This window comes from Misgurnus anguillicaudatus, chromosome 16 (genome assembly GCF_027580225.2).
Source record: "Misgurnus anguillicaudatus chromosome 16, ASM2758022v2, whole genome shotgun sequence".
Classification (NCBI taxonomy): domain Eukaryota; kingdom Metazoa; phylum Chordata; class Actinopteri; order Cypriniformes; family Cobitidae; genus Misgurnus; species Misgurnus anguillicaudatus.
Genome location: NC_073352.2, coordinates 4,491,894 through 4,515,704, shown reverse-complemented (window position 1 = coordinate 4,515,704; position 23,811 = coordinate 4,491,894). Strand labels below are relative to the sequence as shown.

The window sequence follows — 23,811 nt, the reverse complement described above, 5'->3', positions numbered from 1 at the left end:
AAGGGATGAAGCATGTAGTCATGCATTAATATGTGCTTTATAACTACTAATAAACAGCAATATGCAAGCTAATAGACAACTTGTTAAAAGAATAGTTATTAAACTGTTAGATTTATTCGTTAAACATATTTTCCTAAGCCTTGATCTTAATGCAAGGAACCATGAAACATTTTTTTTCTAAAAGTGTTATTGTATCAGACTTGAAGCTGCTAAATGTTTTTTTTTTTTTTGGCATATATACAGTATAATGTTTTTCAAATTTGAATATATTGCAAATATCGTTCTTATTAATTTATACAAAACTTATGAAGTGCAGTCAGGTAGACTGGGCCCCTCTCATGCTTTTCAATCTCAGTCAGTCAATATGTTGTGATGCATCATGATGTGATGAACATATCGTGAGGTTGTTGGAACAGAAGATACTTGGGCTGTAATAATCCAGATCACTCATGTAAGATCCAGGTTGTAAATTTCCTCAGATTCTTTCCTCTAGTCAGTGGCAGATCAGGCATAGACAGCAAATTTTCCCTATTTTACTGTTCCCCTGGCACACAAAAGACACAGCTTCACCTCGCACCCGCTCCTCATTCCAGGACATTTACCAAATAAAATGCTACCAAATGTGCTTCTGTTTCTGATATACAACCTGAAAGCATTTGTGTCAAAGGCAGTGATCGAACAATTTCACTATCACATACTGTGGAGAATTGTTCTGTTGCTTGTAAATTTGCATGCTGTATGTGAAAGTACTATCAATATCAACATGTTTTTTGGGGATCGGAATGGAGTTACGTCATATCTGGCTTAGGTACCCTAAAATTCCCCAGCAGTTTTTAGGGTTTCCAGACCTCCAAAATATAAATTCACCATCTGTTTGACAATACGCAGACCTATGTGAAGACTCAGGGTTCATGAAGGGATTTGTTTATGTATACTGTATTTCTTTATGATGTTGTGATCTTCCACAAAAAGATGATAAAACTAGTTTTGGTTATGTAGTAAATCAGTTTTAGCACTGTGTATCTGGGTATAGGAAAACAAAAACAGACAATAAAGGGAATGATTTTGGTCTCTGTTTCTCCACAACTCTCTGACAGACTATTCAGACAGCTTCAAACAGATATTTGACATGACTATGAATTTTCTTTTTATGTTTTTGAAGATATTAAAACTTTTACAAGTTAATTTCAATTATTTAATGTCTGGGAAAATTGTTTAAGTAGACATTAAATGGCACATAATATTGTGAGGATTGGAGACATGGAACAAGAGAACCCATGCGCAGACAATATCGGGGAGTGAACAAAGAACATTTATTAAATAAACATGAAAACAAAAACCCACGAGGGGGCAACACAACATAGAAACATGAATCTAATAGGACTGACTAGACATGAAACACTAAGAAGAAAACCTTAAACTGAATAAACACGAAGACTGCAAAAACATGACATATTAGCACAATGATCCAGCACAAGACAAGAGACAAGAGGAGATTAAATAGGGAAACTAAACGAGGGTAACACAGGTGCAAAGGATGAACTAATAATGAATTAACAGGGAGAACAAGGGGGCGGGGACTAGAGACGAGACACCAGAGGCACATGCCACAAGAAACAAGGCATGGCCTCCACATGAAACAAGAGACTGTCATACCTCTGCCATCACTATAAAACATAAATATAATACAAGATTCTCGTGGCAGAGTCCTGACAATTATGCAATAAATTTAGAAATAAATGTGTGTTGGCAGTGTGTGAACACAACAACCCTACAATAAACACAAAAACATTGGATAAAATTAGACATGCTGTTATTTACGTTTACATTTAGACATTTAGCAGATGCTTTTATCCAAAGCATAAAATTTGTCATAGGGAAGCAATAATACAAGAAGTGCTTATACCAAGTTACAAGTTTTCACTATTCTGAAACAATACCCATTGATAGGTTTGTCTACAGTCAATATCAATATGTCAAGAATATTTGGAAAAAAAAGAGTTTTTAGTTGTTTTTTGAATGTAGTGAGAGATGTGGCTAATCGGACTCCTATAGGAAGATCATTCTACCAACAGGGAGTAGTGAGGGAAAATGAACGGGAATGTGATTTAGTGCCCTCTTGTGAAGGTAAAACAAGGCGCAGCTCCTTTGCTAAACGTAAGGTTCTGGATGAGGTGTAGGAATGCAGGGAAGTTCTGTAAGTGAGCAGTAGTGACTTATACCTGACCCGTGCTTCAATCAGTAGCCAGTGGATAGAGATAAAGACCGGCGTTACATGAGCCCTTTTGGGCTCTTGGAAGATTAGTTGGGATGTTGCGTGCTGAACCAATTGGAGTGGTTTGATCCACTGTGCAGGAAGGCCAGCAAGGAGTCCAGTAGTCCAAACTAGAGATTACCAGGGCCTGGATCAGGTTTTGTGCAGCATGCTCTGTAAGGAAGGGGTGTAACTTCCTGATATTGTATAATGCAAATCAACATAATCTTTGCAATGTAATCAATGAAAGACAGTTGGTCATCAAAGATTATGTCAAGGTTTCTGGCAGTTTTGAAAGGAGTAACGGTTGTGTTGCCCAGTTGATGCTTTATCTTGGGTTGTGCCTGAAATACAAACACCTCTGTCTTCGCTAGGTTCAGCTGGAGTTGGCCATTTCCTTTCAGAAGCCCTGAGGATAGGATGTTGTTTGTGCAGTATGTCAGACAGCCATGGGCAAGAGGGAGTAGCATGAGCTGGTCTGGAGGACAGTGGACAAAGAGAATATAAACATGATGTTAGTGTAGAGCTTAACGTGTCAGTTGCAGCATTGGCATCAAAAGACAGGACGTGAGATGGAAGTGAGGATGCCACCTCAGCAGAAACAGTACAGGGGGATAGAGAGGGAAGGTTACACCTAAAATGTACTAAAGACGGTGTGGGTGTGTAGGATGTAGGTAGGTTCATGTCAAGTTATGAAAAAGTGGTCAGATGGAGAGGTACAACCTTAACATTGTCCGTATTGCAGCTGTGGGTAAAGATGAGATCAAGCTGGTTTCCTGACCTGTGAGTGGCAGCGGTGGAGAGGAGATTAAGGTCAAATGGGGAGGTAAGTGTGTGGAAGTTCGCAGCGTAGGGCTTCTCCAGGTGGATGTTAAAGTCTTCAAGTACTATAAGAGGGCTGCCATCCTCAGGAAAAGAGGACAGCATATTAATCTCCCTTTATGAAGTTCAGAAGTGGACCTGTAGCAACGACATGAAGTTGAGTAGGAGAGGTGATGTTAACAGCATGGCATTCAAAAGTGTTATTTGTGCATAGTAAAGTGCTTGGCTTGTTAGGCAAGGAGAGTGAGAGAAGGAGTAGTTTGAGGAGAGAGCAGAGGAGGTGGATGTGTCCTCTGGGCTAATCCATGTCTCTGTAAGAGGTAGGAGGTTGAGGGCCATCTGTGTAGCCCCCAAAGGCATGGATGAAGTCGGATTTGTTGACAGCTGACTGGCAGTTCCAGAGCCCCACATGCAGAGAAAGACTGAGGTGTAGAAGGTGAGGTGTGGATGGATCACACAGTAGAGTGAGTGCGTTGCGGCTTGTGTCTGGGATGCATGTGTTGTCTGTTATAAATGAAAGAAATGTACTGGAAACACATTGTGTTAGTAAAACTTAAAAAAAAATGCAAAGAGAATTTAAAAGAGATAAATATACAATAGTCTTGCTCGGTGGAGTCGTGCAGGTAAAGTCGCTGGTCTTTACACTTGTAGGTATTCACAAGAGGAGGGCTGCACACAAGGGCTGAAGCTACCGTTGATGCGCCAGCCCTGAGGCACTGCTTAGATGTGTGTGTTAACAGCAGCTGATTGAAAACAGTTGGAAATGGCTTTACACTTAGCACAACAAAAGGCTAAATAACATCATAGACACCGGTATCAAAACTATGCTTTAAGTGCTAGACTAATAATGTGCAACACAAACTAGCAGTAAAAACAAGCTGCTAGCCTACAGCTGACAGAAGCTAACAAACACGTTTACATAGGCTAACAAACACAACAGAAGCAAACGCTAATGCTTAGCAGTCCGTAAATGAGTATTTCCAGATATTAGTCAAAATGTCAAACTTTAAATTGAGTTTTAAAGTCATACTGTTTCCTGGGACTCCAATGAATCCACCTCTTGTTTTGTTAGTGTTTTTTAGGGTGTCCTTTCTTTTTCTCGTTCCACCTTCTTTTGTCCCAAACTCCTCTCACATCAATGAAGTCCCTGTATGTCCCAGGGGGAGTTACCCAAAACGCCCTGCTCTCCTCTACTGACTGAAAGAAAACAAGTATGTGTTAAAGAAAGGGGCACAACTTGTTTTGCATTTCACAGTGCTTTCACTTGATTAACAATAAAGCGTTGAGATTAAATAAAGAGGAAATTGAGAAAGCAAATTTCAAATGATTCACATGAGTTTCAGAAGAGATCACAACAGTGTTATAACACTGTGCTTATATTCTTAAGCCACCTTACAGTGATAAGTTGGTGATTCAGCATGAATTTTAAATATTTTTAACTAATATTTCTCATACGTGTTTGTTTTTATTACAACATCTGTGCCGAAGTTAAATTAATACACAACAAGGGCTGGACATGAGGGGACTCGAGGGAATCATTTAGGTGGGATAGAGTTCCAGTTCAATAGTGTAGTGGATTTTTAGCTTTTAGCCACATAGCATATGCAAATTTCTTACCTAATTATAATGCAGTTTTATTTATTTTTTGTTAAAATATATTCCCCAACTATGGTCCCTGAATCTCTGCCATTTCCCCCACTGAACGCAACTAGGACTATTAATCTGTTTTATAAAAGAGCAATTTCTGAGAAATAACATCTTGTGGGATTCTTAAAAATGAAAGTGTAAAAGAAAGGAAATAACAGGTGTTATCCACACCAGTGTTCAGAATCTGTGTTTTGAAGGAAATTTGGTTTGGCTGGGCTGCTTCCTCTGCCCCCGTCATTCACCTCTTCCCTTTTTGGATCGTCTGTCTTATCTTCCCGTCCAGTAATGAGTGCCGCCACCCCTCTTACGGCTGCTTACAGTCATGGGTAATTACCTGCATTCCTCAAATCTCTCTCTCTTTCTCTCTCTCTCTCTCTCTCTTCTCTGATTCCTGGGCTACAGTTATATTGGAATATCTTATTGCACATTAAGCTCTGGAATGCTTCCTCTCTTTTTGTCAGACACAATATCAGACACAATATCTCATGTCAGCTCTGTTCCAGTTCCTGGTGAGCTCCCTACCTAGACAGCATTTTATAGCATTGCTGGTGTGCTCATGACTTGAAACCTGTTATAAAATATAGGCTGCAATGTTACGCTGTTTATATAAGGACTCGGATGCAAAAGCCGCTAAATGCCACCTCCGTTGAAAATGAGATAAAGATATTAACTGAATTCTTGCATGTATTTTCAGGCTGATCTCTCAAGAATTTGTACATATTTTACTAGTTGGCTAGTTCGCTTTGAATATGCTTAATGGTTTTGCATCTGAGCTCATATGTAGTTCTATACAAATTCTAGAACAACATTACATGTATGCACTGTAAAAAAATAACTTTGCAGCCTTAAAATTTTTTGTTTAATCAACTGGGATTTATATGGAGCCCTTAAGGGAACATGGAGCAAAAATTAAATAAAGTTTAGTTTCGCGTGGGCATGTGAAACTATCGCGCGCTCACGTGAAACTTTTGCGTGCGCACGTGAAACTATTGCGTTTAGTTTTGCGTACTCACATGAAACTATCGCGTGCACACATTAAACTTTCACGTTTCACTTGCTCGCGTGAAAGTTTATGTGAGCACGCAAAACTAAACTTAAAAAAACTACCAAATCTACCAAAATCTGGTTTCGCGTGAACACATGAAAGTTTTACGTGAGCACATGAAACTAAACTTTAGATTTTTTAATAATGTCACCTTAGTGGCTCAGTAGATTTACAAGTAAGGGATAATGTAGAGGCAGCCGGTAGTTATTGGGAAATAAGCCCCGACAGTGTGATCAGGACCCGACGCGAAGCGGAGGGTCTTGTATCACACTGAAGGGGCTTATTTCCCAATAACTACCGGCTGCCTCTACATTATCCCGCTTATTACACGGCTACTTGCCACATAAGAAAAAAAACCTGGACATGAATATGAATTTGAAACATTTTATTGGCATATTTGTTTTAAATTAACATTTTTATCCTTCCGCGAAACTTTGCACAGATGCATAAAATGATCGTAATACCTTATAAAGATACTCTGCTTCATACTTGTCTCCATTTTTTCTCTTTGAGAAGTTTTAATCCCCATTCTGTATTTTTTTGTGTGATGGCTTCGTAGCTGTCATGCTCTATTTTGTCAAGTTCAGTCTCAGTAAGCTGTCTGTCTCTTGTCGTGGTTGTCGAGTGTTTGTCACAAGATGGCGCCACACAGACAGTAATCATTATTGATCTTTATTGGCGCAGAGCGATATTACTCGTGCAAGTAGTACCGGCTATGCGTTATTATTTTGGAGCGGTTATTATTCGAAAAGAACGAACCTGCAAATGTCTCAACTGACCAATCAGAATCAAGCATTCCAGAGAGCCGTGTAATAAGTGATTTTAACTTGCTATTATTAATCTAGATGAGTTGTTATAACTTGTAAAATATAGTTGTAGTCAACTTTATTTTTTAAGTTGTAGCAAAACGCACATCAAAATAAATAATAAATATGATCAATACATTAATAAAATAATAATCATTAATAAAAAAAATATTCAGTGCTTCAAGAAAAGGTGTGGACATAAAAAAATAGGTGATGCTTATTTGTTTTGCGCATGCCACACATCACACTTTAATGACATTATAAGACATTATTTTGCATTTATTAGCTTTGCAAGATGCAGACATCACACTTTATAAAATTGTTTAATGCTTCACAGTATAAGCATTTTTTACAGAGTGAAATACAGAGATGCCTCTGTAAATCATTCACTAACTGTGTAAGGTTTCATGAATGTCAAAATGCCATCTAATACAAGTATGTCTAGACATCAACAGGGCAGACGTGTCCCTCTTTCTATAAAGTGCATTTGAGTGCACAAGCAAACACTTTTCAGATAATATTTCAATTGATTGCAAAGTATTCTGGATAATCCAAACAGACCCTTTAATACGTGACTTGTCATCATTCAGTTTCATGAGAATTTAAGAGTTTATAAACTTTACAAGCATGTTTGTTTTACAGCCCTGCAGATCTTGAATCAACTTGAATCGTTCTGAAAAAAAAAACATCAGAAGTTGAATTATTGCTTTATAGTCTGACATTTAAAAGAATGCAGAAGATAATTGTGGGTCTGTTTGGCACTTGAAGTGTAAATTGTACAAACACGCTGTAATGTTATCTCCTGCATCATAATAAAACAGGTTAACTCCCCTTTCCTTTTCCTGTTCTTTGCTTCATGGGACCCGCTGAAGTTTTTCATACAGTTTAGTATCTACAGTCAGAAGGCTTACCCAACTTAGTTTTCGTATTTAACTGCTATAATACAGTATAGTTTTAGTTTCTCATTGCATGCTCAAGCAGAGAGCCTGAAGTACATACCTGACATATTTAAAAGATTTTGTCAGTGTTTGCTTAAGGATTAAACTAGATGGATGTTCTTATCAAAATAGTCATGAAACATAATTAAAGTGTATTGAGTAAATAATCTCAGTACATATTTTCTAAAGGTTTTTTTAAGTTCTGCCAAACTCTTGAATCCTTGTAACTAAGATTTAGCCAAATAGATCCATCAATTTTACATGTTTGTAGCAACCATATTATTTGCAGTATCTCTCAAAAATTTTGTTGGAAACAATCAAAATGAAGCTTGATCTTTCTTACTCATGTCTGAGGGGATGTGATGTATTATGTGAAAGTGGTTTGCATAAACTCTGCACTGTGTTCACACTGCCAGTCCAAATCCGATTATCTACCCGACTGATATTTGATCTAAAGGATTGACTGTCTACAATTAAATGATTGACTATATCGCAGCTGTTCAGATCTGATTTATGGTGCTTTTTTATTTTTCAACACTGCATTGGCGTAACATCAAAGTACCATGAGAGCGGTTAATAGATTGCTGCGTACTGTATGCTTTCAGATTGCTCTCGCAGTACTTTGTTGGTCTTTGCAGAAATCAAACACACTTTATTTCCCTGTTCACACCTGATGTTCAGATGCACTTTAAACAAACACAAGTGGACGAGAGAGACACATTCATTCACGATTCTGTCCTAATTACTTCAAGTATGTTCTTCTGCTTTTGTTAAAGCTAGAAGACAGGACCGATAGAGAAACCATTACACCATTACTTGGTACATTACACATTATGTCAGTAGGTGGAAAGGTCTTTTTTGGCTGGTCGCACACATTCAGCCACATGAGCTTCTACACCACTAAAGCATTCCGGTCTAATGCGTTTTCAATTACTCCTGAATTTGATCGAAAGTGGATGAGCCCAAAACGGTTTAGACTTTGTTTACACCTGTATTTAGCATCATCCACTTGTAATCCAATAACGGCAAACACATCTTAAAACCAGGTGCATACAGGGCCGATGTTGTCTTACAATATAACAGTGTACAGTCACAGTGCTGAACTGCTGTGTCTAAGAAGCAACATCAGAAACGGAGAAGGTTGGCATTCTCAGCTTGATTCATTGCTGCCATCTTCACCGGCATATCAGCAACAAAACAACAACATTGTTGATATGGTGTAAGAATGTGACGTTAGCCAATAAGCTATACGCCAACCAAGGTTGATGATTTTAGACTAAAATTGATTCCAGTAATGTGAATAGGAAAAATATGAATGTATATTAACGTGTTTTACCTGTTATAAAAACATGAATTTATAATGTTTATTAGTGGAACTCAAGGTTAGATTAAACATAAAAACGCACATGAACGTTGTCATCACCATTAAGGCGACCAATCACGACGAGCTGTGTCGTCATCAGAACTCCATGCAGCCGCTGTGGAGAGGTAGCCGGCTACTCTCGAAAGGCTCTCGCGGTACTTTAAAACCATTTGTCAGTCACATGCCTTCAGCGCCATAGATATGTATAAAGACTAGGGGCCCTATCTTGCATCCAGCGCAATTGACTTTGTCAGTGACGCATGTATCATTCGTATTTTGCACCAGCGCACAGCGGGTTTTTCCCTCCACAGACGCACGTCGGCAAACTAGGGAATGAAGTTGCGCTCCCTGGGCGGTTCAGCGCAAAAAGGAGGCGTGTTCCGGCGCAAACCATCCCTGATGCTATTTTGCAGTTTCAAAAAACAATTGCGCCACTGACCAGAAAAAAACTAGTATAAAGTCAGTGGCGCGTTGCGCGTGGTTCATTATGTTATTTTAAGGGCGCATGCTTGACCATAATGTATAGTGTGCACAACGCGCACACACTTTAAAGGGAATGTTGGATGACGTTCTGATTGGTTTATTTGACGTTACGCCCAAACCACACCTATGAATAATGAACCTACTTCAGACCAACCCCTTATTGATTTGCGCCTGGCGCAAGAGTCATTTGCTTAATTTTCTACCAATTTTCAAACGGTTTGGTTTCTTACAAACGTTTTTAACGTGGCTATAATTCATGTATTTTTTGTATAAGTATGCAGTGTCATAGGTACATCTTTGACGTTTATAACGAACCAAACCGTTTGAAAATCGGTAGAAAGTTATTATCATTTAAAAGTACACGCACCATTAAAACTCAACGCTATGAGTGAGCGAGCTGCTTGTGGTAAGATGGCCGCCAAATGCGGACGTTTTACTCAATTGGCCAGCAACGCGGGCGAGACATCTACTCTTTATACATATCTATGTTCAGCGCCAGCTCAAGTCGGACAAAAATTACTAACCGGCATGCACTGCTTCAAGTCAGCCGCCGATCGGTCTGCGCAGCGCCACATGAAGTCAAACAAGCCTCTTGTCTTGTGTCTGTGTGGAGAGTCACATGACCTGTGTTGTGTTATGCGTACCTCGTGCTCTCCTGTCTTCAGTCTTGACCCCTGTTTTGATATATCTACTATTCTTTTGCTGTAATAACAGTATGTGATTGAGGCTTCACCTCTGTGTTTACATTGGGTTTTTAATTCCAGTATTTTAGTGTGGTCTTGTAAGTGTTGTAATTTCTGTTACAGTATTCTGTGTGGGTCTTCTATGATTCTTTTTGGATTTAATTTAAACATTTTTTGCATTGTTCTTCCACGCATTTTATCTTAACAATCTGCACCTTATTTTTTGTGTTTCTCCACCACCAACATTTTTTTTGTTTCTTGCAGTTCCTTTTTATACAGGTGTCAGCACATTGCTATTATTCTTGGCTGGCAGGCTGAGGCAAAGAAAACATGGGACGAATTCTGCATACACGCTTAAAATTAAAGGTGCTCCATGAAAGAACCATTTTTGGCTGAATGGTTCCAAAAGAAAAGTTGAAAGGTTCTTTGAGGAACCAAAAATGGTTCTTCTATGGTATGGTTGTAAAAATATTTTATAGTATCTGGATTCAGCCATTGAAAGCTGACAGGTGCAGAAATCCAAGTGCACAGTCATGCATGTAATTATAAATGTTGGTGACATAACTTTGCGCTGTCACAATTCCTCCCTTGAGTCTGTTCATCAAATGTCTCTTGGGCTGATGGTGACATGGCCAGTTGACTTTGCTGTTATTGTGAAATAGGAACAAACTTACAGTGAAAATGTGTTTATTCTTTTAGTGTGCTTTGTTCATCATCATTTTTGTGTATTGGCATAATTGTAGTTTGTATCAGTGGCAGTGCTACCTTTCCAAACCCAGACTGCCTACAGTGGTTTGATGGAGGAGGACTACATGTATGGTAGCCTGGTTAGCCAGACCTACATCAAGATGTAAGGTCTGGCAACTCTTCACACAAACGGCTCAGTGCAAGGGGCAGGATTTAAGGTTGTCCCTCAAAATGCCTCTGCACGCAATAGGATAGCACTATGACCAATCAGAGCAACGAAGAAGGTGACGTAGTTAGAGCGTAGGCTAACAGTTACATCCACCGTCATACAGTATAGATTAATTGTTGAATATCTAATTTATGGCTAAATATATATTTACCATTTGTACGTGAGATGAGCTTCATCCACCACTGGTTAAGCGCTATCAATGGTGAAACAACAATCACAAGCGGATTGTGGCTGAGTCCCATGCGTTTCCCCACCAGTGGAGCTAATTGGTATATCAAACTTTTACCGTAACCAGTCGGCAGAACTCCAAACACATCTTTCTTGCTTAAAAAGGACTTCAGTAGGGTTATTTGCTCTTCTCTCAAAGAAAAACATAAGTCTAAGTCCTCCAGAGTCGCGGCCAAAGCCGCTTCAAAAGAAAGCTGTTCGCCAGCAGCAGCAGCCATTCTTTGTTTTCAAGTAGGAACCGTCGCAGGCAGCTCTGTCGTCATCATGTTAAGCCCGCCCCACAGACGCTACACATGTGATTGGCCTGATCAAATTTTGTTTTTTGGAGCTGTTAAGTGTATTGTGAGTGCCTAGACTAAACCCTGGCAGCAAATATATTTTGCGGCCGCTAGGGTGCGTCTAGATTTCTAGGCTACATGTAAGGTTATTTTTTTATGAATTTAAAGGGCCATTTCACCGATAGGAACATTAATCTTTATGGAAAGTGAGTCATATTTGTAGTCAAAATGTAACATAAATGTAGAATTTTGTGCCTATTTGACAGAGAAAAGACAAAATGTGACTTTAGAGCACATTTGTATGAAAAACTACAACTGCCACTATGCACCACAATGCACAGCTCTGCAAGCCACTCCCATTACTCGGAACACGGCTCAGACATGCTATTATGTACATAAATGCCACGTTAGTAAAACAAAGAAAATAGCCACCACCACTGTGTCTGACTGACACCAATCATGATTTACTTTTAAACGTGATGTTACATTGTGGTACACACAATAACACTCTGGCCTGGTGTGTAGCAAAGTCTTATTCAAACAGTAACGTGCGGTTTCAGATCCGCAGTACAAATGTCTTTCCAAGTACTTAAAAAAAGTGTATGCAATTTAAATGTTTATTTAGTTTTACCAATTTTCTTTTTGTCTCTTGTTTACTGTAATTACATTTGTGTTATTATTGGCCTCACTGCTCTCACAATATAGACATATAAAACCCCGCTCAGATATGCTATTGTGTACATAAATGCCACGTTAGTATAACAAAGAAAATATTAACACTCACTTTAGTCAGACGTCCGTTTATCCCTGCATCCTCCACACAAACGCGTCCCCTGCACAATATCTCCACAGACGCGCTGCCTCAGCTCTTGGAGCTTGTGCTCGTAAACCGAAACACGTCTTTGAAATAAGCACGCGACCAGAAACATTCACAAAACAAACGTCCATATCCTTATCTGATCCAGAAATGTTAAACCGAAAGCAAACGGCGCGAGTCCGTCCAAGCTTATATACTCCGCAGCGCGTCTGCTCGTAAACCGAAACATGTCCGTGAAATAAACGTTCCAAACGCGCGCAAAGTTCCTCTCTTGCATAGAAACCTTCACCAAACAAACGTCCATATCCTTATCTGATGCAGAAATGTTATAAAGAAGCCACACAGCGAGAGAACAGGCAAGCTTCTCTACGCAGCAGAGGCCGATGGTTGCTGCTTCTTCACCGGGCTCCTCTACCCAGCCGACGCCCAGGCTCCGGCCTACTCCTCAGGCTTCTGTTCCTACATCTGCCTCAGCTCTTTGCAGTATTGTGGCTCATAAAGGTGCAATGCACAGCGGATTAGAGCATCACGCTTGTAAAATCACCCTCTTCCATGTAATATTGATTAACTTCCACTGTTATTGTAAAATGAATTCGGCTCGCTCCACAGCTTCTTTTTAGCTTAGCTTAGCATAAAGATGGCGGCTGATCGTTTTTGTTCGGTCTGTGTTCGTATATTTTCGTAAGTCCCACCCACTTATCTGTAATTGGTCTGAAGCGCGAGTGGGTCCCACCCATAGCCCCCACCTTGGAAAAATGAGGAATGAGTGTCTGTAGTCTTTCACACTCAATAGAGATACAGGATTTCCTTCTTTCAATGACGCAAAATGACGATTTTTACATCATTGAAAGAAGGAAGTGCCTCACTGAAATCAGTATTTCTCCCCTCTCAGGGGAAACTGAGGGAATGGTGCACGACCATTCAAAAACATGACTGGGGTTCTAACGGTACAAAGCTTAATGCAAATGGGTGAAGTTTCCCTTTAATTGGTCTGACCCCTTGGATCCACTGAATTTGTAGCATATGAGCTTGACGAACATATTTACTTTTGTGAGTTTAAGTTTCATTGTCTGTTTCGTTTGCTTTGTTAGGTTTAGTAGATTCTAGACTCCAGCCTCATCACTTCCATTACATTGCATCTTCTTATAAGATGCTTTGAAGTAAAAGCAGAAAATTACAATTGCTTAATGAGAAAGCACAGTAGCATGTATACACAAGCAGATGTGTTAGAAATACGCTGGTATTTTATGGATAATGTGTGCTCATAATTGGTGGCAGTAAGTGCTTTATTTAGTGTGAAATTTTCTGTTTAAAAGAGTAAAAATGTTGCAGTGTTTGCACAGACTAGAACAGAACTTTATGTTTATGTTTGGAAGTGAGGATAAAAAACAGGGTTGAAATTACTTCATTTGTGTATGTTTTTTTAACAAAATGCTTTAGTAATATTATAAGTACACATGGGGAAACGTAATACAACTCTAACCAGAATGCTGTTTATTGTTTCATATTGCACACAAAATAAATAAATATTTTCATAACACGCTTGAATGTGATTGAGTGACTTCATGCATCTTCTGGGAGTCATGTTCAATACATTTCTGTTATCCATACAACGCTGTGTTTACACTGTAACCTGTGCTCTTACAGTGAGCTTGTCTGAGCAAGAGGTTTGTGAGGTTTGTGCCAGTAGATTTTTGAAAGATATCCAGCAAGTTTGTTTTATGATTTTATAAACACCAGATGTCAATTCTAATCACAAAGTTAATAAATGGAATTATTGTCTATTGTCCTTATTTACAACCTTTCACTTTGGCCTTTCTTTCCTGTGAGTGGTTTATGGGCTGAATGCTATGAAGTGAACTAGACTGTGCTTTATTCTTATTTAAGCACACAATTAAGATATTTAATATAAAGTTTGACAGAAATGTTAGCTCAGTTGTTATAATGATCATATCATTTGCACATTGAATGCACTGTAAGTCACTTTAGATAAACGTGTTTTTGGGTTGGAACGAGTCCCTTGGTTTGAACCCAAAACCTTTGCACTGTTAAAGCAATGCTTGAATAATGTACAGTAAACCTATTTAAAAATGCCACTTGTGTCAGGGTTTGAACCACAATGTAAAGGACATGAATATGGGCAGGTCTCTCTCTCTTTCATGTAAACGTAAGTATTGTCCCTTCAATAAAAACAACAGTGGGACAACAATCACCAGGGACAGGAAACTGTGCCACCCTTCCAGGTCCGCTGGAGAGAGAGTGAAAGTGAGAGAGAGGGTGAGAAAGAAATAGAGAGCGAGCAAGCTTTTTCACTGAAGCTGAGAACAAGAGCGCAGTGGATGAGAGCGGAGCTGAGCGGATAAGACGGCTCAGATTGCAAACTCGCACAAAAGACTTTGAGTCACCTGAAAGAGAGAGAGAGAGAGAGAGAGACATTCCAGCACCTGAGGTAGACTGTATCATATAAACGTGCTGTGAGAGTGACTTGTTTTCAGTGCACAGGCAGTTGATGCCCAAAACCACTGGCATCGGTTCACTCTTTAATGCTTTATTGTGTGTTCAGTTAGTGTTGAAGCTGTGTTTGTGTGGGATTCACTCACGCATGTGTATGTTTTTAGGATAATGTGGCGCTCTTCCTGAAGGGTTGTGAGGAACTGGGTTTGAAGGGCTTTCAGCTGTTTGATCCAGGAGATCTTCAAGATCCTTCCAACAAGTAAGACAAGACATTTACACTTTTGTGTGTACAGTATATGTGCGTGTGTGCATATGTATAGATTCTGTATAATGTGTTTATTCGAAAAACCTTCAGCCATTTCTACTCTAGTTGCATTTGTTGCATATTTTTTGTCTTCTATAAGATTTTTTAACTTTGTTCTGAGCTGTAATACTTGCGTTTTTTGTATGTTCCCATACAAGAATTAGTGTAATCAGAATAAAGCGAATATCTGAGTGAAGGATGAAGCTCTATTAAGCTATAACAAATCTATTTCCAAGCAGTAAACATGGAAATATTACCCCCTGTTCCCAAGGAAATGTTGACCCCATATTATTTCTAAATCTGTCTCTATGACCCCGTCATCCGGCTTCAAGGGTACAGACCCTTTGTTGTTGTTTTGCTTTGTTTATTCAGAAGTCTTTAACAGAGGTGTGTTTGTTCATTGTACTGTTGATGGTATCAGATGTCCTGATCGGGAGTTCATGAGTGTACTGGAGCTCTCTTCATTGAGGAATAAGCCAACAGGCATTACAATTCAGAATGAAACTACAGGAAAATCAAAGAGGTTGTCTTATAACACATTCAGTTTTTAAATTAATTAATTAAGCTAACAGATATACTTTTGAAAAGATTTATGTGCACAGCGTAAACTTTTCCTTTAGTGTGATGCTGGATTTATGAGGACGGGTGTATCCAAGACTAAAATAAAATAAAAATTAGTTCAGCTTTCAACTGGCATCAGTCTGAGCAATAATGTCAGGGCATATTTTTCACACATTAGACTATTTTTCTATATTGTACATTATAATATATTGTGGCCTTGTTTTATTTAAGGGGCATGTACACCAAGGCATTTAAAAACACCAGCTGTGGGCACTTGCCAGCCTTTTTTTAGCTAAAGGATTTGGTTGCTGTGATACTTCTGTTTTGTTTATCAGTTATTGTATGATGCACCGGTGAATTGTTCCTCCCCCTCCTTCACAATGATTGGACGGCTGAGTGAAAAGTGACATTGACATGCTGAGTGTTGAACATTTTTCAACGTTGGCGCTCAGCATGGGGAAAAAAACGCCAGCTGCTGTCATTTTTGTAAAGCTCTGTGCTTCCATTGAAATCTCCCAGCCTGGTTAAACTTGTGTTACATGCTGGTTTTAGAGGGGTTTTGGACACTATTTAGATGGTCAGGCTTGAAGACCAGCTGACCCACCAGCTTAAACAACCTTGACCATGCTGGAAGCTTGACCAGCTTGTCTAAGCTGTTTGGCTGGTCTTTGCTGGTTGATGATGGAAGTGGCTGTTTTAAGCTAGTCCACCAAGCCTGGTCAAGCTACTGGGTAAGCTGGTTTTAGCTGATGGGTCAGCTGGTCTCCCACCCTGCTAAGACCAGCTTGATCAGCTAAAATGTGGCCAAAACCCCTCTAAAGCCTGCTACACAAGCTTAACTCATTCCCCACCATTGACGAGTTATCTTGTCAGTTAAGAGAAAACGCTTTCCTGCAAACAAGTTTTTACGGCAATCCATATTTCCGCTATTATCCACTAGGTGGTGCTCTTACCCAGCTTATAAAACACTGAAGCATCCACTGATCCAAAACCAGTAAATACTCTGTGTATGTAATCTGATCTCTAACGAAAGTCCTTTACAAAAATGCAATTATCTCTTTCTCTTAGCTGTTTGTTCAAAATGTGGTATTTTTGAAGAAACCATATATAAGTGATGATAAAAAGAGAACAAATGAAGGTAGGATGAAATGAAGAAGAACATTTTCTGGAAGGCATTTGAAAATCATAAAAAATGCTGGTGCTGGCTGGCCATTTTTTTTTTTAATGATGTGGGGAAAGAGTTTAGCAGCTAAAACCAGTTTGGGAGACCAGATATATCCAGCCAACCAGCTTAGGTTGGTTTTAGCTGGTGTTTTCAGTAGGGACAGTAACAGCTATGACACAAAACACCTGTTCACTTACATAGTAAAAACATTCCGCACACTAATAAAAATTTGCATCAGCACTTAGGCTATGTTTACATTAATGCGTTTATGCTTTAAAACACGTTACTTTTGCTACGTTTACGCCTTTCATCTACACTACATCACCGTTTTCGACCCTCATAAACGGATTCGTTCGCAAACGCTGAAGACCCTGTTTTAGTTTGAGAACTCAGACGTTGCTCTGAGTGTAAATGAACGTAGACGGAGTCTTATGTAAACGAACAGCTGATGTTAACATGACAGCGCATCATTTTCAAAGTAAAAATTATTTTATTGATGTAAATGTTGGTTTGCAACGGAGGTTTTGCTAAAAATAGTAAACATCTACCAACCAGCTATTATAAACGCTATATCGGATTGTTTTAACATGTATCCTTATAGATAATGTCTGTTTTATATTAATGTTTGAGTATTGTTGGGTTTAATGTGTTTATGTTTTGTTTAAATTTAGTTAGCTTACGAAAGATAGACTGTAATTTTATACGCCATATAGGCGTTGCAAAGGCCAATATGAAGGGAGAATTGTAATGGGTCCGACATTATTTTCCAGTTTAATGTAAGTTTTGTTTGCTACTTTAAAATGAATTTCGTTTCAGATAATTGGTCTCTTAATTTTAATCGATGTTTTGTTGATAAGTTTTGTGAATATAAATTAATAAAAACAATAAACTCAACGTCATTAATATAATGCTCGTTTAGGCGCTTGCGCTTTTAGCTATTTGTGTGTTGCTAGCGGAGGACGTGCACGGACTTCGCACACTTTTAAAAATTAATGCAATAAGCATTTCTGGTAGGCTAAAGCAATACTTCACCTCTTACTATGTTTGATTAAAGTTTGCTTCAAGTTCGCTACTGTTTAGTACTGTTCACTTGAATGCTTTCTTTTTAAATCATAAAGACCTTTCTGTTTAGTTATAAAATCAAAATTAACCTATTAATTATATTAATATGTTGTAGGGGGGAAATAGAACAATATAAGACTTTCCCAAACACATTTTTATAGGTTCAAAAATAGTGTCTGTTATAGTTGCCAGCAAAGGACCCATGTATGACTTTTTGTCAATATCGCACACCCCTAGGCTGTGTAAACGTGCAAAGATAAGCTATTATTAGAGTAATAAGTTATTTTACACTTATATGCGCATGCTCAGTTACGTGATTGGTCATGTTTCATGCGTTTATGGTGGTGTATAGTGTGGATGAAGATTCTTTTAAAAATGCCAGTATAAACGAGGATCGTTTTCATTTTAAAATGCCGTTTTAAAACGCAAATGCTCTAATGTAAACATGGCCTTAGTAAAGACGTCAGATGGCTATTGACGAATCAAATCTTTTGAAATTTTATTAAACGAGAAATGATACATTCAAGGTTATGCTGTATTGTGAATGTAGTCACATCTTAAGTGTTGTGTCTATTAACAACCTTAAAGAACACATTTCCGTGTTCAGGATTATTTGTTTGGAGCTAAAACTGTGGCTTGATAACACAGAGCATGGCCCCGCCAATAACACAAATGCAAGCATCCATTCAGGTTGTAGCTGTATTTGAAAATAGAGAGAATCCTGCCTATTTTTCCAATATTTTGATAACTTATTTTACTTACTTGGTGGTTTTTTTCACATTTGTCTGGATGTTTAATAACACAATTTTCTGTGGTGTGACAAACTCAGATAACATATTTCAGAGTTGCGTATAAATGGCACGAAGTGTGAAAATTGTGCAATACATATGCCAAATTCCAATTTGCCGTACATATGATACGCCAGTCCTTCCCATTCACTTCATCTTTTTTTGTCGTTTTATTTATTGGTTTCTCAAATTTTTTTTGCTATTTTTTAACCACTGTTGCTTGGGTTTAGGGTTAGAAATAAAAATGACAACTAACCCAAACCCCAATTCTAACCCCAACTTCAAGCGACCATGGCTTAAAAATAGACAAAAACATGGAAAACCTGTATATTAAATAACCTTCTTAAGCAAATCTTAAATCTAACCCTAAACCCAAGTGAAAATGATTTAAATAATAATAAAAAAAAAATCGGAGAAACCAATAAATATAATGACAAAAAAGATGCGCAATTTAGTTAATGGGAAGGACTGGCATATCATATGCACACCATATTGGAATTTGGCATATGTATTGCACGACATGAGACTGTGTTGCATATTTTATATCACTTTGCACTTCAACACAAAATAGCACAGTCTCGTATAATATATTGCCACTCATTAAAAAAGATTCAGAATATTTACATGTGTCTGTGTGCTGTCTACCTCGCACCTGTACTGGCCTGTCTCTGGTATCTCTCTCTTTCTCTCTCATGTCTGTGTCATCAGTCTTTCCATTGGATTACAGACTGATCTATAAAATGAGTGAGGTATGAAGATATTCTGCTTGTTGATGGAAAGAGTGAACTTTTTATGACAGGTGAAGAAAAAGAGAAGTTGAGTGACTGAAGCTGTTATCAGATCAGATGATCTAATACGTATTGGAATCTGTCATGTGGTATGAAGAAAAGCAGTCCCCCATCTATCTCTTGTACTTCCTCTTTTCTATATTTGCAGTTAGGCATTTATCAGATGCTTTTCTTCAAAGCGACGAATAAAAGCCCATAAAAATAAAAAGTTCATTTTTAGTTTGTGATATGCTAAAAAATTGTTTATTAGTTGACGTGCTGTATTAAAAATGTTATGCTCATGGTGGAAGATGCTAAAAATACAACACAATGCAAAATCCAGACTCTTCACTTAACATCTTAAAACAGACCGGCAAAGTTTAAATCCATCCACCTGCTTGTAATGTTGTGGAAAGTAATTGTGATGAGTTTGTTCAAGTGTATAGTCGGTTTCAGCAGTAATGACATAAACAAACAGCTTTTGTGGAACAAACTTAACTTCAGGTAAACTGCGAATAATCAATAACAACAGAATCCTTTTAGAGTATTTTATTTCTGAACCAAAAACATTTGTTATTTTCGTCAAGGTATTTGTTCCAGCGTTCAGTTTAGCCACTAGTCAGTCTATTAAACAAACTGAGAGTGAAAGTTAAGTTCTGCTCAGACGTTGTGACAACGTGCCTGCATCCAATTAAACCGTCTAAACCGTAGAGGTGTAAAGTACTTGAGTAAATGTACTTCGTTACTGTACTTAAGTATTTTTTGGGCTACTTTGTACTTGTACTGAGTATCAAAAATATAGGCAACTTTTACTCTCTACTCAATTACATTTTTGATTGGGTATTTGTACTCTTTACTCCACTACATTTGAAATGACACTTAACGTTACTCGCTACATTGTTTATTCGTCAAATAAAAACGAGACGAAAGTGTCAGAGGGTGATGATGGATAGAATCTGTGATCGCGAGGTTACACGCACGCACACAACTGAGGGACTTCATTTGGCGCTGCGCAGAGCAAACGTATGAAATCAAAGTACTGCAAGACCGAATCAAATGCATATGGAGATGTCTGGTCTCGCGGTACTTTAATGTCAAACGCTGAATGGCTTGCGTTGAGCCACCGTAGCGGGACATCTGCGTGCTGCGTATGTATGTCATAAACTGTAGAGAAAAGTTCGCGTCTGGTCTGAGAGAAGAGATAAAGAGCAAACATATGGATGCATATCACATTTGCTTCAGTCAAGGGACCCTTTGTTAAACATGTGATGCTACAATCAAAACAAAAGTGAAGCGCGATCGCAGGATCGGGTCATCCCGCAAATCAAAGGCAAGCACAAATGTTTTATATACTCTGATGCTACTTTATCAGCTAACCTGAGCTGGTAAGTTACATAACTTGGTATAACTTACTATATAAGCCAAAATAAACCAGCGAGGTCCTGTACTGATTGCCCGAGTAACTTAAGTACATTATAAGATTGATAATAAGTGTACAATTTCACTGTCCTCACATTTAATCAAGTATGCTGTAATGTATTTACTGTAAAGAGGGATGCATGACGGAAGAAATGTAGTGCATTTAATGTGAGATAGTGGTGTTACGTACTACATGTGTTTACAATTAATCTTTCAAATGAACAACTTCACGTTTTTAATATGCATTATCATATTTTTGTTAGTGTCATTTTATTTTTGTTAAACTTTAATTGTTTGTTCATGTTAGTTCAGAGTGCATTAACTAATGTTAACAAGATTTTAATAAAGTATTAGTAATTGTTCAAATTAACATTAACAAAGATTAATAAATGCTGTATAAGTGCAGTTTATTATTAGTTCATGTTAACCAATGTAGCTAACTAATGTTATCTTATGAACCTTATTGTAAAGTGTTACCATATATTTATATCACAAAGTTAGGCTATATATTTTTCAGCATGGCACATTCAAGTACACAATGACACTAGACTAAAATTAAATGGGTTTAAATTAAAATTAATGTAGATTTCTAGACTAAAATCTCATGGCATTTAGTTGAATGAAATTAGACTAAAACTAAATCAATTCAGATGACAAAAATATTACTAAAACTTAATTAAATTTTAGTCAAAAGACTATGACTATGTTTAATCTGTGTTTGTTCTGCCAGGTGTTTGATTTCTTTTCTATATTAGGAAATAAAACCTCATAAATAAACTTTCTTGTTTTTCACTGACCTACAACGTCTCTTTGTGTTGATGACTAGTGCATCTTTGAGCCAACATTCAGTACGAGTAAAAATACTTGAGTACTTTTAAATTGGGTTACTTTAATACTTTTACTCAAGTCGTATTTAAATTGGTGACTTGTAACTTGTAGTGGAGTAATTTTTACAGTAAGGAATTTGTACTTTTACTCAAGTAGGGCTTTCAGCTACTCTTTACACCTCTGCTAAACCGTGGTATTGTAACTGTAAGGTCCCGTATATTTCCATCTTAAGTCACAGAGGCACAGTTAAGAAATACAGAAAGCACAGAGTTCAGTAGACACAAAATTTCACTTACAAGTCTGCGAGTTTGTAAAAAAGAAAAACAGAAAGTCCTGTGGTGTTGTTTTTCTTTTGAGGATGCTGTACTGTATTTTCATCATTGTGTCACCTGTTCATTATTTGATTGGTTTGATTTTTAAAGTTAACACCAATTAAGTGCACTTCTTCTCTCTCTCATCTCTCACAGAGGCCAAGACGGCAACAGGAAGTTAAAAAATGTAAGTAAAATCTAGTAAAGTATTTATTCGGGTCTCTACTTTTGAAAGTCAGGGTTTCCAGCAGAAAATTTGTTAGTTAAGGTGGTAGGGTTGGGTGGGCATGGGGGCGTGGCAATCAAAGGGGTGGGGCATCATGATGAAAATGAAAATATTTTTCCTTAAAACACTCAAATAAAACTTAATTTTGAAGAAACTATGACAGAAAATTAACACATACTAGATTATTAATGATTAAATGTTCAATGAATTAAATGTTTTTAACAAATACCTTTAATGAGAATAGCTGCGTGATGAAGTAAAACTAAAGGGTTAATAAACACAACCTTAACCAGATGTTGTAGAACGTCTGGGGAACGATGATAGATAGCGCAAAGACTTCTTTTTTTGGACGACCTAGTTAAGGCGGTAGGGTTTCCCAGCTTAGGCGGGCCGCCCGAACTGCAAAGTGCTGCGGGACACCCTGAAAGTAGAGAAAACTACAGTGACAATGTTGTGTATTGTGTAAATTTTGCTTTATTGCATGCACAAAGCTTTCATGTTTGGTAGAGTTGAATAAGCAATTTTTGTGTATGAATAATGGTATGGTAATGGCATCTGCTACATCATTATTAAATACAAAATTAAATATGCTCATTAAAATGCATACACACTAAGGTATTATGTATATTTTTTATTTTATTTTATTTTATTATTTTATTTTTTATTTGTATGTTTTTTTTGTCCACTTATAAAGTTAGCAAGATATTTTGTCATAAAAACATCATCATTTAGAAGTGCTATCTTTTATTCCAACTTCTCAATGATCTCATGGAAATTAAATTCATGACTATTAGGAGAATACAAATATTGGGGTGGGGTAACAATACCCCATTCAAGGCTTAGAAGTTAATGCCCACTGCTATGAATTTGAATATTTAAACGCTGCACATTTTCATAAAAATGTATTTGTACTCCTTACATATCAAACGATTTGTTACAGACACAGCAACTCACACCCTCATACATAACTGTCAGCACAGTGTCATTTTTTTCCATTTTCTTTTGTTGAACTGACTGTGTTCCTTCAGGTTCTGATCACTATCTTTTGGCTGGGTCGAGCAGCCAATAGCAGCGCTACATATAACGGGCCCACCCTGGACCTGCATGAGTTTGAAGGGCTGCTGTCACAGATGAGAAAGGTAAAGAACCTCGCACATTTCTAAATTCCTGCATCAACAAAAGACACACAGTAGGTATTAAATAAATGTCAAAATAGCTTCAGTGCTTTGTTCTTTTAATGTCATTAGTGCTGTTTGCAAATAAATGTGCTTATACTGGACTTATCCTGAAGCATTCATCTGATATAAGTTAAACCAAAATTGCACTGGTAAATAATCCCTGAGAACCATACCAGAGCTAGGTAACTAGGGATAGGCTCAAATGACAGGAAGTCAAAACCTAGCAACCATTACTCTGGTAACCCCACAAAATACCATAGCATTGTGGTGGTGGTGGTGAGCTTTGCATATGAAAGCACCACTTAATCAGAAAAAGTAAAAAGATTTTGTTTATTTTATAATGCATTGCTATCTTACTTTAATCTTGGAAAGCAAGCTGGGCTTGATGATGTGTTTTTTAATAAGAGCTCAAGACAAACTTTAGATTTAGAGTCTAAAGAAACAAACAGCACCTTTGTCCATCATTCC

At 37.8% G+C, this 23,811-nt stretch overlaps 2 protein-coding genes across 16 annotated transcripts in view; one reads left to right on the top strand and one right to left on the bottom strand.

The window, feature by feature from the left end:
• Positions 1-23,811, top strand: part of limch1b (LIM and calponin homology domains 1b) — a 131,502-nt gene that overhangs the window by 60,518 nt on the left and 47,173 nt on the right. For 13 of the 15 annotated variants that reach the window (XR_008637448.2, XR_008637447.2, XM_073854026.1 and 10 more), the window contains exons 4-6: positions 14,899-14,993; positions 22,096-22,126; positions 23,194-23,304. Coding sequence is in view for 13 of the 15 variants with exons in the window: in XM_073854026.1 (XP_073710127.1) it covers positions 14,899-14,993; positions 22,096-22,126; positions 23,194-23,304 (237 nt within the window). In the remaining 2 variants the exon portion in view is untranslated. Of the gene's footprint in view, positions 1-3,363; positions 3,513-14,575; positions 14,730-14,898; positions 14,994-22,095; positions 22,127-23,193; positions 23,305-23,811 lie in introns of those variants that run through there. The other 2 variants (XM_055178572.2, XM_055178573.2) reach the window with 2 other exon arrangements.
• The window catches only part of LOC129422488 (transmembrane O-methyltransferase homolog), a 104,852-nt gene that overhangs the window by 76,581 nt on the left and 4,460 nt on the right, over positions 1-23,811 (bottom strand). The gene's annotated exons all lie outside the window — the stretch shown is intronic.